Source organism: Balaenoptera musculus, chromosome 3, assembly GCF_009873245.2.
Source record: "Balaenoptera musculus isolate JJ_BM4_2016_0621 chromosome 3, mBalMus1.pri.v3, whole genome shotgun sequence".
Classification (NCBI taxonomy): Eukaryota; Metazoa; Chordata; class Mammalia; order Artiodactyla; family Balaenopteridae; genus Balaenoptera; species Balaenoptera musculus.
The window spans coordinates 170334901-170353617 of NC_045787.1; the positions used below are offsets into that span (position 1 = coordinate 170334901).

The 18717-nt window shown below is 62.0% G+C and overlaps 1 protein-coding gene across 8 annotated transcripts; it reads left to right on the forward strand.

Annotated features, from left to right (window-relative positions):
• Positions 1-280: 280 nt before the first annotated feature.
• On the forward strand, positions 281-18001 carry THOP1 (thimet oligopeptidase 1). Of its 8 annotated transcripts, none has more exons than XM_036847202.1 (13): positions 281-449; positions 2559-2771; positions 5081-5229; positions 6237-6344; positions 9002-9104; positions 12226-12386; positions 13416-13551; positions 13754-14120; positions 14201-14402; positions 16172-16358; positions 16465-16593; positions 17216-17352; positions 17603-18001. In XM_036847202.1, the coding sequence occupies exons 1-13, from the start codon at positions 434-436 to the stop codon at positions 17756-17758; spliced, it is 2064 nt and encodes a 687-aa protein (XP_036703097.1). In that variant the 5' UTR covers positions 281-433; the 3' UTR covers positions 17759-18001. The 8 variants fall into 8 exon arrangements, with proteins under 8 accessions (XP_036703097.1, XP_036703096.1, XP_036703098.1 ...); XM_036847201.1 differs by having other exon boundaries at positions 295-449; positions 16122-16358; positions 17193-17352; XM_036847203.1 differs by having other exon boundaries at positions 295-449; positions 17252-17352.
• Positions 18002-18717: the final 716 nt, after the last annotated feature.

The following is an 18717-nucleotide window of genomic DNA, read 5'->3' on the forward strand; positions in this document are numbered from 1 at the left end:
ATACCCAACAAAGGTAGAAAGGAGGCAAGTACAAATTAATACAGGAGCTAGAAGCCCAAGGGAACTACTGGCAGAGAGAACCTAGCGAAGGCTCCAGGGCGCCAGCGGTGTGGGTTTCCATGGAAACGCCTCTCCCCCCGCCTCCCCGAAGGCTCTGCCCTCTCACCACTGAGAGCCAATGACGGGCGGGGGTGGTTCCAGCGCATGCTCAGGATGAGTCAGCGCCTGGGCGCGCAGCCTCGGGTTGTGGGCGGAGCTGGGGTGCGCGTGCGCCCTGCCGTCCGGCGCACGCGTCTCCCAGCATTCAGTTGGTGCGCGGGCGGTGGGCACTTCAGTTCCGTAAGCTTTGGCGGCTGAGTGGACGGAGGCTGTCGGCCGCTACGCCGACGCAGGCCAGGTGGAGGGAGAGGTCGCCGGTGCACACCCGCCAGCCATGAAGCCCCCCGCAGGTACCGGCCGCCCATTGGTGTGGCCCCGCTCGCCGGACCCAGGAGCCGCGCGCCCCTTCCCTCGTGGTGGCCCCTGGGGCCTAAGAGCGGAGCCCAGTGACTCTCGAGTGACCCGGGCCCAGGCAGGGGAGGGGGGGGTCAGCGAGCCCGGAACCCCGACCCCTCGGTTGCCGAATAAATTAACAACTTTTCCAGCGCTTCACTCATTCGGCAAACTCCGTGTCACTTCTGCTGAGGATGGGTCTGGCCCTGGGGTGGACTCTGAGGGAGTTCTAGACGCAGTTCCAGAGCCGGAGACGGACGTTCAACAGGCAAAAATTAAGCAAGGGCTTTAGACAATGGTGCCCCGGTGCCGGGGCTGGTGGTGCTTCTTTAGGGAGGGCGGTCCTGGAGGGCTTCTCGGAGGAGGTGGCATTTCATTCAGCCTGGACCCCGTGGGGAGAAGCAGCTGTCCTGCGGGAGGAGCGTCCCAGGTGGTGGGAATCGCGAAGGCAAAGGCGGGGAGGCAAGCGCACCAGTAGGGCGTTTGGAGAGCAACAAGTCATTTTAGCTGGAACACAGCTGGGAGTCCCTTTTATGGGAAGCACAAAGGGGCGCTATGGAAGGGTTTTCATTTAGGGGAGTGATGCCACCCGCATACTGTATTTTAGAAAATCGCCCAGGATGTTGAGTGGTGCCTCCTGGAATTTTCTCTTGCCCACCTATCCTCTCTGTTCTTTCTGCAGCCCATTGTGATGATGATGATAGTAATTGTATTAATGATGATAATCATAATTATGGTTATTCAGGCCTCAGGGAGGCAGGAATGTTGTCTGCCTTGTTTGCTGCAGGATTGTTAGCTCAGAGATCTGGCACGTAGGTGACAATCAGTAAGTGTTTATGAAAGGAATGTGCCTGCTCCAAGTTTTCAAATCCTAGTTCCTCCAAAAGATTTTCCTGACAATTCCACCTCACTCGGACCTCCCGCCTTTCTTGAGCTCCTGGAGCCCTTCTTTACCACCAGATTTAATGCAGACTCACAGACCCTCTTGTGCAGTTCTTGAAATCCAAAATATTCTGCAAAGATATTCTCTAATTTGAAGCAGTCATTTGGCCAGAAAAATCGAACCTCTATTGAGGTGAAGAGGCTCCCCCCGCCACTTAGTGTGTATCAGTGGCAGTAAGCTGCCCGACTTTGAACCCCCCACCTCTGTCGCTTGCTGCCTGTGGCATCATGGCGAGCTCAGGATTCCCATCTGTAAAGTGGAGCTACATAGGATGCAGAGTACAGAACTGCCTGAGAGTTCAGTGAGGTCAAAACACCCTGTAACACACAAGAAGGTTTTCAAGTGACAGCTGTTGTTTTTCTTTTAATTAATTTATTTATTTATTTATTTTAGGCTGCGTTGGGTCTTCGTTGCGGTGCGCGGGCTTCTCATTGTGGTGGCTTCTCTTGCTGCGGAGCACAGGCTCTAGGCGCGCGGGCTTCAGTAGTTTTAGCGCACGGGCTTAGTTGCTCCGCGGCATCTTCCTGGCCCAGGACTCAAACCCGTGTCCCCTGCATTGGCAGGTGGATTCTTAACCACTGCGCCACCAGGGAAACGCAACAGCTGTTGTTATGGGACCACAGTCCTGTTTCCAAAAACTCCTGGGGCTAGAGACGTCACAGTAATCAGATTTCCCCCTTTTAGAGGAGCAATACAATACAGATGTTCCAGGTTCCATTCAGGGAGGTTGGGGGTACCACCCTGCAGTCCAGTTATTCTTTCAGTGAAACGCAGGTATATGCCGGATGTCCCGCTCAGCACCGCTGACTTCAGGGGCGGGGCCTCTCCTGGGGGCGGTCCTGGCTGCTGTGGGGTGTTGAGCAGCACGCCTGACCTTGCTGAGGAAGGAGCATCACTCCCTAGTGGTGACAACCACAGACGTCCCCAGACATCCCCCAGTGTCCCCTGGGGGCAGGATCACCTTGTGCTCTAGAGAGCCGATCGCCCTGTGCGTCCCCAGAAAGCCCTGGGGCCTCGCCATCTGCTCCGGGAAACAGTGGACTCTCCCCGGGCTGTTACTCTGACCCTGATTCCGAGCCTGAAGCAGACACGCCGGGTGTGGGGTTCTGTTTTCTGGGTCCAGCCTGTGCAGGAGACGCCCTGGACGTGGCGGCACCGTGCTCGGCCGTGAACTACCTCCGGTGGGACCTGAGTGCCCAGCAAATCGGGGAGCTCACCACCAAGCTCATCGAGGAGACCAAGCGCGTGTACGACCACGTGGGCTCCCAGGAGCTCCAAGACGTGTCCTACGAGAACACGCTCAAGGCGCTGGCCGACGTGGAGGTGTCCTACACAGGTGAGCCCTGCCCAGACCGGGCGACACCACCTCCTCCCCGGGGGCCCGGTGGAGAAAGGCAGCCCGGGCCGGCCAGCTTGCTCTGTCCCCGAGGGCCCAGAACGGCAGTGTCAGACAGTGTCTGCCAGCTCTCCTCTCGGGGAGCCGGCTCACGTGCCAGCCTTGAAACTGGAGCCCCTTCTCACCCCTGCCCGTGTGCCTGCCCCGGGGTCTGTTTGTTTTCTCTGAGCCGCTGAACTTGGTCCCCTTTGGTTTTCTCCTCCCACGGTGCCCTGGGTCCCCTGATACCCTGAGGCGTCCTCATCGCCACCCAGTGGGTCCTTCCCTCTTGTCCTCCACGGGGTCTGTCTGCTGCCTTTGTATGTCAGATACACAGCTCGCCTCCCAGAGCCTCCTCTGCAGAGCTTGATGAGGCAGAGAACTCTGAGCCGAGGAGACCCCCTGTGCCCGGATCTCTAGAACAGCTGTTTTTCTGGGAACCGTCTAGAATCCCTGAGTTCCAGCTGCGGGATTCTCACATGTTCCTGACGCCTCGCCGTGCAGGGTCTGCTTGCCCCTGGCCTGCAGGCTTAGACTCCAGAGGATCCGCCCTGGGGGCGCCCAGTGTGCCTTGGGCCCAAGGGTGAGGGCTGCGGCTCAGGCAGCGGATGAAGAGCCCGCAGGCCGGCTCTGCCCCCTAGTCCCCTGCTCTGGCGGGGGCGGGGGAGGGGGTGGCGGGCTCAGTCTCCCCTCTCATCTGTGGCAGGAGGCTCTGGAGTGTGGATGATGCAAATTCCCACCTCGGGAGGGACCCTGCCAGACGTGATTTGGTCTCTCCTACTCCACTTCTGTGGCCTTTTCTTTCTATCTCTCCTCAGTAGCCTGAGTAATTTTAAAGAAAACTAGAATTGGACCACGGCACTCCCCTCGACCAACTCCGGTGCCTTCCCACTGCCCTGGGGGTGAAGGTGGGAGCCCTCGACGTGGCCTCTGGGGCCCGGCCGTGTGCCGCCTTGCCCCTCGTCCTGCGCCCCATCTGGGGGCTTCGTGCCAGCCGGGGAGCCCCTCCCCTCTGCTTGGCTGGGCGTCGGGTTCTTTGAGCACAGATTGAGCTCCGCCCCGGCGCCCCTTCCTGTGCCCCCCCTCCCCACACCAACCACCTGGACTAATCCCACACTCTGCTGTTTCGTTGTCATACTCAGTGCAGTCACAGCCTGCAAATCCCAAACGGACAGAAAAGGCTGTTTCTGTCCTTTTCATGGCTTGCTCTCGGGCCACCGGCATCAGACCCGCCCAGAGCCCCACTGTATTTGGCCTAGTCAGCTTAGCCGGTGACTGCCCTGCAGAGGTTTCCACGCCGCAGCTGACCCACCAGACCTGGGCCATCTCAGTGGCCTGGAACCATGGAAGCCACCAAACTGTGATGTTAATTCAGGTCTCCCCCATGCAAAGTATATGCTTTTTTAAACACTGCTGTGTTGAGATAGAATTCACATACCATGTAATCTGCCCACTTAAAGCATAGATGTCATTGGTTTTTAGCGTATTTAGCATATCCAGCCTTCACCACTATCCAATTCCAGAACCTTCCATCACCCCAAAAAGAAGCCCCGTCCCCATCAGCAGTCACCCCCTGACAACACTAACCCACTGTGTCTGTGGATTGGCCTGTTCTGGATGTTTCCCATCAATGGAATCACACACAGTGTGTCCTTCTGTGTCTGGCTTCTCTCACTGAGCATCGTGTTCTCAGGGTCTGTCCACGTGGCAGCGAGTGTCGGGGCTTCACCCCTTTTCTCGGCTGAGTGATGCTCCCGTGTGTGGAGGGACACGTGTCCAGTCATCTGCTGATGGTGTCTGGGTCGTGTCCACTGTTCGGTTACTACGGATCATGCTGCTGTGATGGCGTGTGTGGAAGTTTTGGGTGGAGGGTGTTCCGTTACTCTCGGGTGTGCACCTGGGGGGGGGGGGGGGTCTGCGGGTCACGTGGTGACTCAGCTGAAGCGTGTGCTTTCACAGCCGCCACACCACGTCCTGTCTCACGAAGCATACACGTGTGCCGTGAAGTATAAAATCTTTGGTGAGCTGCAGCGTAGCCATGGGCAGCTGTGGCTCTTTTCTGGCACCGCGTCCCTTTGGCCTCTTCCGGTCTTGTTCTGCTCCCTGTTCCGGTCCCTCTTGGCTTGGGGTGTCCTGAGCTAAGTTCCTTCCCTTTTGGACTGTGAGTCCCCAAGGACGGGGGTAATTGCTCATCTCTAGCCTGGGGCTGGCACCCACCCGTTTCCACCCGGGGCCGTTTTCACACCTGTCCTGTCGTCTCCCCGTTTCAGTTCAGAGGAACATCCTTGACTTCCCCCAGCACGTCTCCCCATCCAAGGACATCCGGACAGCCAGCACGGAAGCAGACAAGAAGCTGTCCGAGTTCGACGTGGAGATGAGCATGAGGCAGGACGTGTACCAGAGGATCGTGTGGCTGCAGGTGAGCGCGCGGCGGGGCGTCTTCAGACTGCGTCCTTCCGCTCCCCAGGCTTTACGAGGTGTCAAGTTGGAGGGGGCCCCGCAGGTGGGCAGTGGGCACCACGGGCTGTGCGCCGGGCCTGGGGAAGGTGGTGAGTTTCACGGTGGGGCCATTGGACCACAGCAGACGACGTTAGAAACGTGACAAAGACGAGTGGGAGGGAGGAGAAGAAGCATAAAATGCCTTCCCGGGTCCACAAGTCACCTCACTTTCCCGACCTTGCTGGAGACACCTAGAGGGGACGTCCAGTCTCCAACGTGAAGTGAGGGACGAGTAACAGGTATGTGCACTTCCTGCTTTCCTGTGGATGCTCCGTGCAGCCGGCCGAGCACTGCTGCCTGTGTCGGGGGGACCACGGATACTTCTCACGTGGCTGGTGGGTGGTTCTTAGAACTCACTGATGCGTATCCCTCGGAACCAGGGGAGGCCCCTGGGTGCTTTGTGCAGACACTAGGGCGGGGGCCTCTGAAAGCGCAGGCAGTGCTTCTTTTAACAGAAGTTTTCACTGACAGAATTAATTGTAGGTTTACGTGCAGTTGTAAGAAATGATTCAGAGCGGTCCCGGCTACTTTGCCCCGTTTTCCCCCTTTTGTGAGAGTAAAGTCAGCGTCCCAGCAGGATCCTGACGTTGACACAACTGCCCCTGTCATCCGCTGCCCTGGGAAGGTCCCCAGCGGCTTTCGGTCTGGGGCTCTTCCCAGTCAGGCGAGCATTTGTGTACAGCTTCTGTGTGGACTTCAGTCTCCATTTCCCCGGGGTAAGTGCCCATGACTGCGGTTGCCGAGTCCTGCGATGGCTGCTTTGTTAGGAAGTTTTGCTTTCTAGGAAACCGGCCAGCTCCTTTCCAGAGTGGCTGCACTGTGTTCCGCTCCCTCCAGCGACGACTCCCCTGTTCTCTGCTGCCTCGCCAGCACTGGGCACCGTCTCGATGTTTTGCTGCGAGCAGAACTTTGGTTATCTTGTTCTAGGAGAAGGTACAGAGTGACTCGCTGAGGCCAGAGGCGTCGCGGTACCTGGAGCGGCTGATCAGGCTGGGCAGGAGGAACGGGCTCCACCTGCCCGAGGAGACGCAGGAGGTGAGCGCCTGGCCTGGGCCCCGCGTGCTGGCCTCTGCCCATCTCTCTGCTGCCTCAACCCCAGGAGGGAAGGTCCACGTGGACCAGCGCTCCCTCTGCACCTGCTCTGCCCTCGGTCCTCAGGGTCACAGGGCTTCCCCAGGGCACAGGCGGCGTGGGCACCTCCCTGCATCTCACCCCAGCCCCGCCTCATCTGGGCCCTCCCCACCACCGTGGCTTTGTTGGGAGGGTCTCAAGGAAGGACCCCCCTCCTCCGAGCCCACTCCACCCTCAGCCCCCGCTCCCACAGAGCTTCCGTCCCGACGCCAGGCCCGTGGGGCTCCCGCAGCAGCAGCGCTGGGACTGCCGGGTTTCTGCAGCTCTTCAGTTCGGACTCCATCTACCCGGAGTCAGAGCCCGCAGGTCAGGGCTTGGCCCACGCCAGCCACAGGTCCACGTCGTCTTCTGCGCTTGTGGCCGACAGGCTGTGTCAGGAGTTCCCACGCGCCCACCCCGAGTTCTGTTCGTTGGCTAGCGCGGCCCCCAGAACACAGGCACCCCAGTCCATAGACTAGACCACCGGGTTATTATAAGGGAACAGCCAGGTGGAAGGAGGAGGTGGGGAGGCATGGGGTGGGGCTGGGGCTTCCAGGCCCCCTGCAGGCACCCACCCGGCAGCTCTCTGAACCCCGAGTTTACTGAGATTTTGTTCCATGAGCACGATTACATCGTTGGCCATGGGCCACTGATTCACGCTGCAACCCCTGTCCCTCTCCCCTCCCAGGAGGTGGGCAGGCAGTGGGGCTGTAAGATGCAACCCGTCCTGTGGCTTTAGGTTTAGGAGCTGTGTGCCAGGACTGGGGACCAAGACCCGACCCGTTTCTCCCGTAATTCACAGTGCGACTCCCACTGGGCACGGAGGCTGGGGGCGACGGGAGGCTGAAGAGCATGGCGTCCGCCTTCACCCCCTCCCTCCTCTCCGGGCTGAGCCCTGCGGCCGCGTGGGTTTCCAGTGGGGCCGCCCCCCCGGGGGGACCTGTCCCTTCAGGTCCTCCCAGCTGCCTGACACCCCTCTGCCCCCAGCGTGGACCCCAGAGCCCTCAGCTCTTCCCACTCCTGGTCCAGCAGGACGGGGTCCCTACGGCACCCTGGACAGGCGGGCGATGGGCAGCCCGGCCCCTCCCGGGAGGCAGCCCCATGGGGTGGGGAGGGGGGCAGGCACGGCGAGCCACCCTTGGTCGAGAGCGTCACCTCGGTGGGCGGCATGGGCGCCGTGGCTACACGCATCTTGATGGCCAGGATCAGACCCAGCTCTGCCACCAACCGGCTGGGTCCCCGGAGGCTGGTCACTGGACCCCGTTGTCCCTATTCACCATCTGCAACGTGCGTGACCTGAGGACCCCCTCACAGGTGGTGACCGAGTCAGTTTGTGTGGAGGACAGAGAATAGTGAGGCCAGCAGATCGGGAAAGAGCTTGTCGCTCATGGTTCTGGGCAGGGGCACGCCTCATCACAGAGGGCCTCCCGGGAGCATGAGGGTTCAGCAGGAATGAAGGGACGGGTGGCTGGGGACAAGAGCATGAGGTGTGGGTCCCCGGGAAGGAGCAGGCTCAGGATTGGCTAGAATGACCCCGGGGCTCCGGGCCTCTCCGGGGTGATGAGGGCAGGGGGACGGTGGCCCCGAGTGTGGGAGCCCCGTACAGAAGGGGCTGGGGTGCAGCCCTGTGCTGGCTGGTTTGCATCAGAAAGTGAACGACGCGGTGAACGCGGGTACCAGGCCCGACCCAGGGCTCAGCGACAGCTTCGGCCGGTGCTGTGCCTTGTGGTGGAGGAAACCGGGACTCGGAGGACTGTGGGACTCCAGCCTCCAGGGTGGTCCCGGGCGCGTGGGCCCCGAAGTCCTGCGCAGCGGCAGGCACGTGGAGCTTCGAAGCTGGGGGAGGTGAGGGTGTGGACACTGGGGCTGCGCAGACGGCCTTGACACTTGAGAACCACTGGCCGGAGGGACCACGGGGACGCCCGGGGAGGAGGGCGCCCAGGAGAGGCGGCCTGCTGGCGCGGGGCGGGTCCTGAGCGCCGCCCCGCCCTCCCAGGGCACCCTGTGCTCCTGCCCAGTCGTGGCCCATGGGGCCGTGAGGCTGCAGGGAGGCCAGTGCCCGGCACGGCGCCTGCTGCCCGCAGAGGCCCGGCGTCCCTCGGGCTGGTTCTGAGCCAGGCGTGCCTGACGAGCCCCTGCTCCTGGCAGAGCCAGCGGGCACGCTCCCCCAGCGCCCCTCCTGTCCTCCGACAGGCACGTCTGCTCAGCCCGGGAGCAGGGCCGGGCGCGCTGAGTCCTGGGCCAGTCGGGGTGCAGCCTGGGCAGGTCCTCGAGGCGCCCTGCCTGCTGTGCCCCGGCAGGGCCCCGGGGAGCCGGTGCCTTCCTCTGCGCCCACGTCACTCCCTCCCCAGGCTGGTCCATTCTCTCCCTGTTCTGAAAGCCAGATAGACCCTGAAGGGACAGAAACTTAGCTCCGTTGAAATGGCTGAAACTTAGGCTGTCACCTGGGGTAACTCCTGAGGAGGGTCCTAACAGGACCCGAGGTCCTTTCTCTCCCATCTCCCTTCTCTCATCCACCTCTTTTCCCTTAACCCGCCTCCGTGCCCCCGCCCCCCGATCTCACGGCCGTCTTCTTCCTTCAGAAAATCAAGAGCATCAAGAAGAAGCTGAGTCTCCTGTGCATCGACTTCAACAAGAACCTGAACGAGGACACGACCTTCCTGCCATTCACGCGCGAGGAGTTGGGTGCGTGCGGGCCCCACAGGGTGGTGGAGAGGCATCTGTGTGCCCCTGACCCCCGGGAGGGCCTTCTTCCGCTGGGGCACTCAAAGTGTTTGGTTCCCAAGGTTCTGGATCCTTCCTTGGGGATGGTTGCGGTCTGTCTACCGAGATTCTGCCCCAAAGGGAGTTGTCCGCCGAGACCCCACCCCCACCCTGCTCTCTGTGATGTTTGTTTAATCTCACAGGGTCCTCCCCAACCTGATCCAGCGTGGGGTCTTGAAGGGCTGGGGCCTGGGCGGCTTTTTCAACTTCTGCCCTCTTCCTCGAATGCTTTATTTTGAAAACTTCACACCTGTAAGGAAGTGGCAAGAATAGCACCAGGGAAACCCCGTGTGCTCCCCAGGCCCGGCCTCCCTGCGTGGATGCCGTGTGTGCTGTTCCTGCGCCGGGGCCTCCGGACACGTCTCTAGGAGCAAGGGTGCCTCCTGAGTCCCCGGGTGCAGGCACCCCTCGGGAAGCAGAGCGTGGAGCGGTCCCCCCAGCCGTCCCGATGGCAGTCTTTACGTTTCTGGCCCCATCTGGCTTGAGCCAGGCCTCAGGCATCGCATTTAGTTCCTGTCTCTCCAGGCTCCTTCCCTGTTGATCGGTTCCTCAGCCTTTTACAAACTTGCTTCCGTCTTGCCCACGTTGATAGTTTTGCAAAATCTAGGCCAGGTGGGCAGCGGCCTGTCACCTCTGCCCGGGGTTCAGATGGGGCTGAGCATCCGCACCGGTCTGTGTAACAGGCTGTTGCATAAGATGTGACACCTCGTTTGCCTCTGGGCGGCTGGGTTTTGGGGACACCCATGGATGCACGCTGACCCAGGCAGGTTCTTCAGGTCCATCACGCCAACCTCTGCTGCCCTAACTTCTGGTCCCCAACCCCCTGTCCTGGGCAGCAAGACCCACGTGGCTCTTGGCGTTCACGGGCCAAAGGGTGGTCCCAGGCCTCTGGAAACTGACAGCTGAATCTGCTGGCACAAGCTGTCCTGTGGGGCTGCTTTTCCCCCCATCTGTCTAGCCCAGGGGCCCTGCTGTCATGGCCCAGCCTCCCGGGTGAGAGGGTGAACCCCAGCTCCGTGGAGCAGACACTCAGAGCCCCGGTGACCTGTCTCACAGGGCTGGAGCGGTGGCTGGACATGTGTGGCCAGCCTGGTGGGGTTTGACCCCGTCTGCAGTTTCAGTTCCAGCTGAGCAGGAGCCTCGCTCTGTAATTTTCTCCTGGTTATGTAAGGATCCCTGGTGTCATTTTACAGAAACATAGATGGTGTGTTCTTTCTCTGTTTTCTCCCTGCTTCCTCTCCTCCCTCTCTCTCCCTCTCTTCCTCTCTCTCTCTGCCTCTCTCCTTCTCCCTCTCCTTCCCTCCCTCTCTTTCTCTACCTCTATCCCTCTCCCTCCCTCCCCCTCTCCCTCCCTCCCTCCCCCTCTCCTTCCCTCTCCCTCCATTCCCCTCCCTGCCTCCCTCCCTCTCCCCCTCTCCCCCTCTCCCTCCCTTCCTCTCTCCATCTCCCTCTCCCTCCCTCCCTCTCTTGAGAGAGTCATATATACACATAACACTTTGGTTTCTTTCCCTAAATCTCAGTCCTAAGGCAGTTTCCTCTAGGCGTCTTCTCTGTAAAGGCGCCATTCTCCGTTCATAGTCAATCGCTTCTCCAGAGAAGCTTGGAGGCTGGCTCCTCTCATTTGTTTTCACCCACTAGTTCTGTGTAATCTCTTAGTTTGTATCTTATTGTAAGTCAGAACTCACCCCCCCTGCCCTGCCCCGTCACCCAGTACTTGCTGACCAATGTCTTTGTATCTGTGGGCTTCCAGGTCCTGGTCTTTCTGGCGGGGTACGGTCCCCTGCTGTCATCACTTACTTAGATGCTCATTGTCCCAATGTGGCCTCGAGGAGCCCCTTCAAGTGGACGTGTCCCTGTGATTCTTCAAGTACCTGCTATTTGACACGGGGTGGGCCGGGCTCACTTTGTCCTCTCCCTGGCCCAGCCCGGCCTGGCCCTGGCAGGATAGTCAGAACCAAGGTCTGGCTGCTGGCTGTGCTCCCAGATGCTGGGAGCTATTGCTTCTAGGCCCCCTCAGCTGACGAGAGCTGTATGCACACACGCGCGCAGACACACACCCATGAGTGCCTACCGGTGCCTTCAGCTCAGGTCGAGCACCTTAGATTCGCCTCATGGCGCCCCTTCCATGCTTTTACCACCTTGTCCAACAGTGAGAACCAGCTCCTGGATGAGCGTGAGGCTGAGAGAGAGTCACAGGGTCTTCCGGTCCCAGTAGGGAGGAAGAGCCGGTTCGGGGCGAGGGCGGCTCTCCCTAAGCTGTTTCTTGTTGGGTTAGGGTTCGAGTCACGGGCACACCTGTCGGGGCCCGCCGAGACGACCCACTGAGGGGGATCCTCTGGGGTTCCTCCACCCCTCCCTCAGCTCCCAGGCCCCAGGGCTGAGGTGGGTGGCGAGGGTTCCGAGTGAACTGGCCTCTGAGGTCGGAGCCGGGGCATGAGGGGCGGTAGCCTTGCATCGCCCAGGCTATGAGACACAGGTCCCTGGAGGTTTTAGTCTGAAGGCGATGCACCCAGGTCTCCACGCTAGGAGGACAGGCCAGGTTGGAGGCCAGCCATTGCAGCAGTGCTGGCAGCTGGGATGGGGCGGGGGCACTGCCCAGTCAGGGCTGCCTGGCGGTTTCTGCCTTCCACTGGTGCCATCCACCCAGAAAGGACACAGAGGAGACGGCAGCCCATGCCATCCCGGGGTGGAGGCTGTCCCGGGCTGGAGCCTATCCCAGGGTGGATGCTGTCCCAGCCTGGAGCCTGTCCCGGGGTGGACACTGTCTTCGGGTGCAGGCTGGCCTGGGTGGAGCTGAAAATAGCTTTTCCTCCCCGAGGGCATCCTGATGAGGAGAGCAGCAGCTGTCTGAGGCGGGAGAGCCCTCGACTTGGCTCCTTTGGGTGCAGAGGTGGGAAGTGGGCGTGTGGGTGGGCCGCACCGGGCACTGTGCTCCCTGCTGGCTCCCGTTCCTCGCTTCCCACGTGGGAGGGACGCCCTCCCTTCCCACCTCGGTCGGGCAGCCCGCGGGTCCTTTCAGAGCCCCCGGATTTGGCTCCCACAGGAGGGCTCCCTGAGGATTTCCTGAACTCACTGGAGAAGACCGAGGACGAGAAGTTGAAGGTCACCCTCAAGTACCCGCACTACTTCCCCCTCCTGAAGAAATGCCACGTGCCCGAGACCAGGAGGAAGGTGGAGGAGGCCTTCAACTGTCGGTGCAAGGAGGTGCGGAGCCCGCCTCTGCCGGCTCGGTGCCCGGAGGGGCCCCACGAGCTCGCCCTGCCCCTAGCAGGTGTCCGGGGGTCTGGCTCCGTCCCCCAGGCCCCCGGGGCAGGAGTCTGAGCCTTTTCTTCCTGAGCTCGCCCTTCTGCTCCCTCGCTCTCGAGCCTTAGCCTCAGGTCCTCTCCCTCTGGGGTGTCGCCGGATACCCGAGGAGCTCGGATTCGCAGATGTCCCCCCCGCATCCCCTCTCTGTGCCTAGCATGTGGGCTGGGCCTTCTCGCTGTGGCCCGGGCACGGCCTTGACATTCAGACATTGGTTCCTGCATGGACACTTGTGTTTGGTCCATACCGCGTGTGGCTGCAGTCTGTGCTTCTCCCGTTCAGCGTCTTCAGTAGATGGGGGCTGTGCATGAGCCCTTCATCTTCCCCGCAGACACCACTGGTGCTTGCTCGGCCTCGCGGGGGATGCGGGGGGCATGGGGGACAGTCCTGTGTCCCCACCTTCTCGAGCTGCAGACAAGCCACGTTGGTCCTGTGGTGACTGGGGGCTCCCAGGAGAACCCCACCGCAGAACCGGAGAGGTGGCCCCAGAGAAGGTGGCGTACGCCTGGGGCCGGGCCTCAGCGGCGAGCCCCGGGCCACCTGCGGCAACAGGCATCTCACCGTCCAGGGGCTGGGTGTTCGGGCGCCGTGGGGATGAGCTACTGTCTGCACGGCAGCTGAGTTTGTATTGTTGAGCCTGGGAGGCCCCTCGGGGGCTCCTGGAGAGCCTGGCCGCATTGCTTCCCACCCTCAACCTTAGAGCCCATCACGGTTCACACCCTTTTGGTTCCAAAGGACCTGTGTTTATAAAGACCACGTGGTAGGACAGCACCAAAGTGCCTAGAAATCTGGGCCAGGAGGAGGAGGGAGGGGGATTGGCTGTGCCCGCCAGCAGCCTGATAGCCCTGCCCGCCTGCAGAGACCTGGCCCGGGGCCCCGCGGGGAGGGCATGGCCCACGGTCCCCAGCGCTGGCCCTCTCTGGGTTCCAGGAGAACTGCGCGATCCTCGGGGAGCTGGTGAGCCTGCGGGCCCAGAAGTCCCGCCTGCTGGGGTTTAGCACGCATGCCGACTATGTGCTGGAGATGAACATGGCCAAGACCAGCCAGGTGGTGGCCACTTTCCTAGGTAACCCCGCCTCCCCCTGGGGCCCAGTGGGGAGCGGGGTCAGGCGGACCTTGACTGGACGTGGTGCTGCCTGAGACCCCACTGCGTCAGCCCCTGCGGGTCGCCTTCCTGGACCCTTCATTCTGCCTCGAGGGGCGTGGGGTGGGGGGCGGCTGGGGGGCTGCCACAGGGACGTAGCTGAGCCTCTCCCCTCCGCCCGCAGATGAGCTGGCCCAGAAGCTGAAGCCCCTTGGGGAGCAGGAGCGGGCCGTGATCCTGGAGCTGAAGAAGGCTGAGTGCGAGAGGCGGGGCCTGCACTTTGACGGGCGCATCAACGCCTGGGACATGCGCTACTACATGAACCAGGTGGAGGAGACGCGCTACCGCGTGGACCAGAACCTGCTCAAGGAGTACTTCCCCATGCAGGTGGTCACGCGCGGGCTGCTGGGCATCTACCAGGAGCTGCTGGGGCTGACCTTCGACCTGGAGGAGGGCGCCACCGTGTGGCACGAAGACGTGACGCTCTACACGGTCCGGGACACGGCCTCGGGCAAGGTCATCGGCAAGTTCTACCTGGACCTCTACCCTCGGTGTGTGCTTGGGGGTACATGTCGGCCATGGGCCGGGGATCCTCTGCGGAAGCTGGGCCTCACCCCGCGTCCCTCCCCAGGGAAGGGAAGTACGGGCACGCGGCCTGCTTCGGTCTGCAGCCAGGCTGCCTGCGGCAGGACGGGAGCCGCCAGATCGCCATCGCGGCCATGGTGGCCAACTTCACCAAGCCCACGGCCGACGCGCCCTCCCTGCTGCAGCACGATGAGGTGGAGACCTACTTCCACGAGTTTGGGCACGTGATGCACCAGCTGTGCTCCCAGGTGGGTGCGGGCGCTGGGCTGCGGGCAGGAGCGGGGGAGGGCCCGGGCGCGCATGGTCCTCAGGCATGTCCTCGCCGCGGGACTCTTCAGCTGACGTCACCCCGGACGTGGCGACGCCCTCGGTGTCAGCTTCCATCATCAAACCCCATGCACTGGGCGCGTAAACAACGGAAATGGATGTCCTGGAGGCTCTGGAGGCTGGAAGCCGCAGATCAAGGTGTCAGCGCTGGTTCCCTGCATGTTAAATCCATGTGCTCAAGAGTTGCCTTTAAAAAAGACAAAAGAAAAGAAAGGAACGTTGCCTGCAGGTCTGGTGACAGCCGGTGATGAGAACCAGAGGGAAGGCTCTGGGGCGGGGAGCGCCGCGCCCAGTGAGGCCCTGGGGCTGCTGCCGGTCTCGGTGGAGGCTCAGCAAGTCCCGCTGACTTCCCCACGGGGGGCCCCCAGCTGAGCGGCCGGGCCCAGGACCCACTGCTCGCTCAGTCTTCCTGCGGTCAGCCCTTCGTCCTGAGAGCGATACTCTCACAGGCTGCACCGGAGCGCGTGGGGACAGTTCACTGAGCTGTGCAGCCGTCACTACTGCCATGTTTTGGAACATTTCCATCACCCCAAAAATGTTCCTCCCGCCCTTAGCTATCACTCCCCTCCCCAGCCCCTGACAACCAGGAACCCACTCTCTGACTCTGTGCATCTTCCTGTTCTGGACGTTTCCCATCAGTGGAGTCGCACCCTCTGTGTCCTTCTGTGTCTGGCTTCTCTCACTGAGCATCGTGTCCTCAGGGTCCATCCACGTGGTAGTGAGTGTCAGGGCTTCACCCCTCTGCGTGGCTGAGGGACGTCCCCGTGTGTGGAGGGACCTCTTATTACTAGTATGTTTATGAGCAGAAGGTTTTGACTTTGAAGTTAAGTCTATTAACTGTTTTCTTGCACGTTTTGTGTCCTATGGAAAAAAATCCTTCTCTAACCCGAGGCACTGAGTTTCTTCTGCCTTTTCTGCCCAGAAGTTTTGTAATCAAGCCTTTCATTTTGTTGTTGTCCACTATGGTGGAGTGTTGTCTGTGGTGTGAGGCTGGGGGTCACCCTCTGTCACCACGTTGTCACCACCGATCCCCACGCAGCCACATGTGATGTGTGTTTCTGTTTAAAGACACCTGGTCTGATAGCAATTGTTGATTCGCTCACGGCGGGGTTGTAACCCTCGCCTGAAGGAAGCTCATCTAACACACTCACTGTCCCCATGAGCACGTCACCACCCTCCTGCACTTGGGACAGCAGCCAACACTTCAGCTGTATGCTTGGAGCCGTGTTGAGCAGAGAAATCACCCCAAAAACACAAAAATGCACACATTGGGGCATTCAGCAGACCGTGAGAAGGACGCTTGTTTGCAGTTCGAGTGACCCAGGAGTGAGGAGGCAGCGTCTGTCCTGCTCCCTGGGGCCTGGGAAGGACATGCCGGGGTCACTGGGCTCGTGTGGACCCACACCTGCCGGGCCTGGGTTCCAGCCACACTGCGTCAGGCGCCGTGTATTCAGGAAGAATTTCAGGCACGAAAAAGGAGCAAAGAGCGCCTGCCAACGGCTGCCGTCCGGATGCACCGTGTCCGCGCCTTTGCCTCGTGGGTGCGGGGCTTTGGCTGGAGAGTGTTGGCTCCATGGGTGGGGAGGGGGCGCGGTGATCCACGGGATGGCGGGCTCTCTGCACCCCTGTGTCCCGGGCAGGTCTGGGGTCCGGGATGGGCCCTCCTGCAGCTCCACAGCCCGCCTTGCAGGCCGAGTTCGCCATGTTCAGCGGGACACACGTGGAGCGGGACTTCGTGGAGGCACCTTCGCAGATGCTGGAGAACTGGGTGTGGGAGGTGGAGCCGCTGCTCAGGATGTCCCAGCACTACCGCACGGGCAGCGCCGTCCCCCAAGAGCTGCTGGACAAACTCATCAAGTCCCGGCAGGCCAACACAGGTGCGGCCGGGCCGAGGGAAGGGAAGGGGGCTCCCGGACCGCCCCGCTGGAGAGGGCGCCCTGGACACAGAGCCAGTCCCACGTCTCCTTCCTCCCGCCCCCCAAGGCCTCTTCAACCTGCGCCAGATCGTCCTGGCCAAGGTGGACCAGGCCCTGCACACGCAGACGCCCGCGGACCCGGCCCAGGAGTATGCCCGCCTCTCCCAGGAGATCCTCGGGGTCCCAGCCACGCCAGGTAGCCACGCGCGAGCCGGGCCCACCTTAGGGGTTGGGGTGGCAGCCACTGCCCGGGTCAGGAGGATCGTATGGTGGCGTGTGAAGAGGGACCGACACACGCTCCGGCCGAGGCCCGCGGACTTCTGGCCTCTTCCCGCCTCGGTTCCTGGGCTGGTCCCTCCCGCTGTGGCCCGTGGAGGCCAAGGGTGGGGTGGGCGGCTCTGCACGTGCTTTCTGGAGAGCCTGGAAGGGGCAGGAGAGGGATTCATACCCCGGACGGAACGCGTCGACGAGGTTTACACGTGCGTGTCGTTGCGGACACACGGTTCACTCCCTTGTGAGCACTTTAACCCGCGCTCTCCCCGTGCTGGAGGGCGAGCCCTCACTCATCTCTCAGAGCCTCAGCAGCCGACCTTGTAAGAGGCTTAGGGGTGAACCCTCGTGAGCTTCAGCAGAAAGTGGGCAAAGATTGATTTGTGTCCCTCCACTGAGTTGCCCGCAAGGTCCCCGTTTTCTAGAAGTGTTGCGCCAATCCTCCCTCTAGTGGCAGGGGTCTCAGGGCTGCTTTGAGGCCCCCGCTCTCGGGAAGGGGCACTGAGGGGCCAGGGGGCCGGGCAGGAGCCTCTCCGCGTGTGTCCCAGGGACCAACATGCCTGCGACCTTCGGCCACCTGGCAGGCGGCTACGACGCCCAGTACTATGGCTACCTGTGGAGCGAGGTGTACTCCGCGGACATGTTCCACACACGCTTCAAGCAGGAGGGCGTCCTGAGTGGCAAGGTGAGAGGCCGGCCTGCCGCGCAGACCAAGACGGCGGTCCTCGGCCTGGGGCTAGATGCCTGTGCCACCCGCCTGGGCCTGCGCGGCCCTGAGGGCCCTGCCCTGGACCTCCTGTTCCCCTGCCCTTTGTTTAGCCACAGCAGAGGTGGCCACACCCACACCCCCAGATCCCCTCCCTTGGATGCTGATGGCCCCTGGAGCCAGGGGAGGGGGTACTCCACCATCCTGCAGCCCCGTCCCCTCTCGGCAGGTGGGCATGGACTACAGAAGCTGCATCCTGAGGCCGGGCGGCTCCGAGGACGCCAGCGTCATGTTAAGGCTCTTCCTGGGTCGGGACCCCAAGCAGGACGCCTTCCTCCTGAGCAAAGGGCTGCAGGTTGAGGGCTGTGAGCCAGCGGCCTGCTGACGGCACGGGGTTCTGCCCACCCCAGCGGGCCGGGTGCCTTAGCGCCCCGCCGGGGCGGGGGAGGGGCCGCGTGTCCCCCCAGCCCCTGAGTCCCTGGTGGCCGGCCTGGGCCAAAAGTCTCCACCTGGACGTGTCTGGAGAGCCTGGCGCCAAGGCTCCCACTTGTTGCACTAATGCAGTCCCTTCCTGGGGAGCTTTCCTGGTTAAAACACGGTTCTTTGAAACGCAGCCATTAAAAAAAAGACTCCAGTCCTGGTCTCTGACTGCCATCCCTTCCACCACAGGAGTGGCATGGGGGCCGTCAGTGTGGGGGGAGTTCTGACCTTGGTCAGGGATCAGCACGGGCCATTGAAGGCTGCTGTCCGCTGGTGACACGTCTGGGTCACTGGGAAACAGCTGAGCTGTGGGGTGAGTTCAGATGGGGATGGCCCCCCAACCCTGGCCGGGCCGGCTCTCCAGTGATGGGGTGTCAGTCTCCTGCCGGCCTCTCGCCCATCACTGTTTGGGATCTCGGGGGCTGTGATTGGCTGCAGCTGGTTCTGGCGGTGGGCACAGCTGCGGGAAGCCCGGCTGTGGCTGTCCCTGTCCCCGTGTCCTGTCCTCCTGCTCACGGCCGGCCGGCTGGCTCCCTCCCTCTGGTCATTGGCAGCTGGTGAAGTCTGGACCACAGCAAGGGACCGCCTTCCTGGGTCCTAGCAATTTTTCCAAAAGGCCTTAGGGGTGTTTTTTGGTGGCAGTAGGAATTCAGAGAAGGTGCTGCACCACTGGAGCGCTAGGGTGGGTCTGGACCATCCCGTGTGTCCTTCCCTGGCCTTTGAGCTCCTCGGGAGCCCTGCCTCCGGCCCTTCGTCCCCACAAAAGACGCCAGGCAGCGGAGCGAGGGCGCGGACAGTGCCCTGACCTCCTCGGGGCCCAGGCGGGCAGGCCGTGCCACGCTCTGTCCTCCCCTCAGCCTGCCC

What these genes read in the sequence shown, in the direction of transcription:
- THOP1 (XM_036847201.1), top strand. An exon ending in TGCACCAGCTGTGCTCCCAG is followed by an intron (nt 14,403 to 16,121) that starts GTGGGTGCGGGC and finishes TGTCCCGGGCAG; the next exon opens with GTCTGGGGTCCGGGATGGGC. An exon ending in GTCCCGGCAGGCCAACACAG is followed by an intron (nt 16,359 to 16,464) that starts GTGCGGCCGGGC and finishes CCGCCCCCCAAG; the next exon opens with GCCTCTTCAACCTGCGCCAG.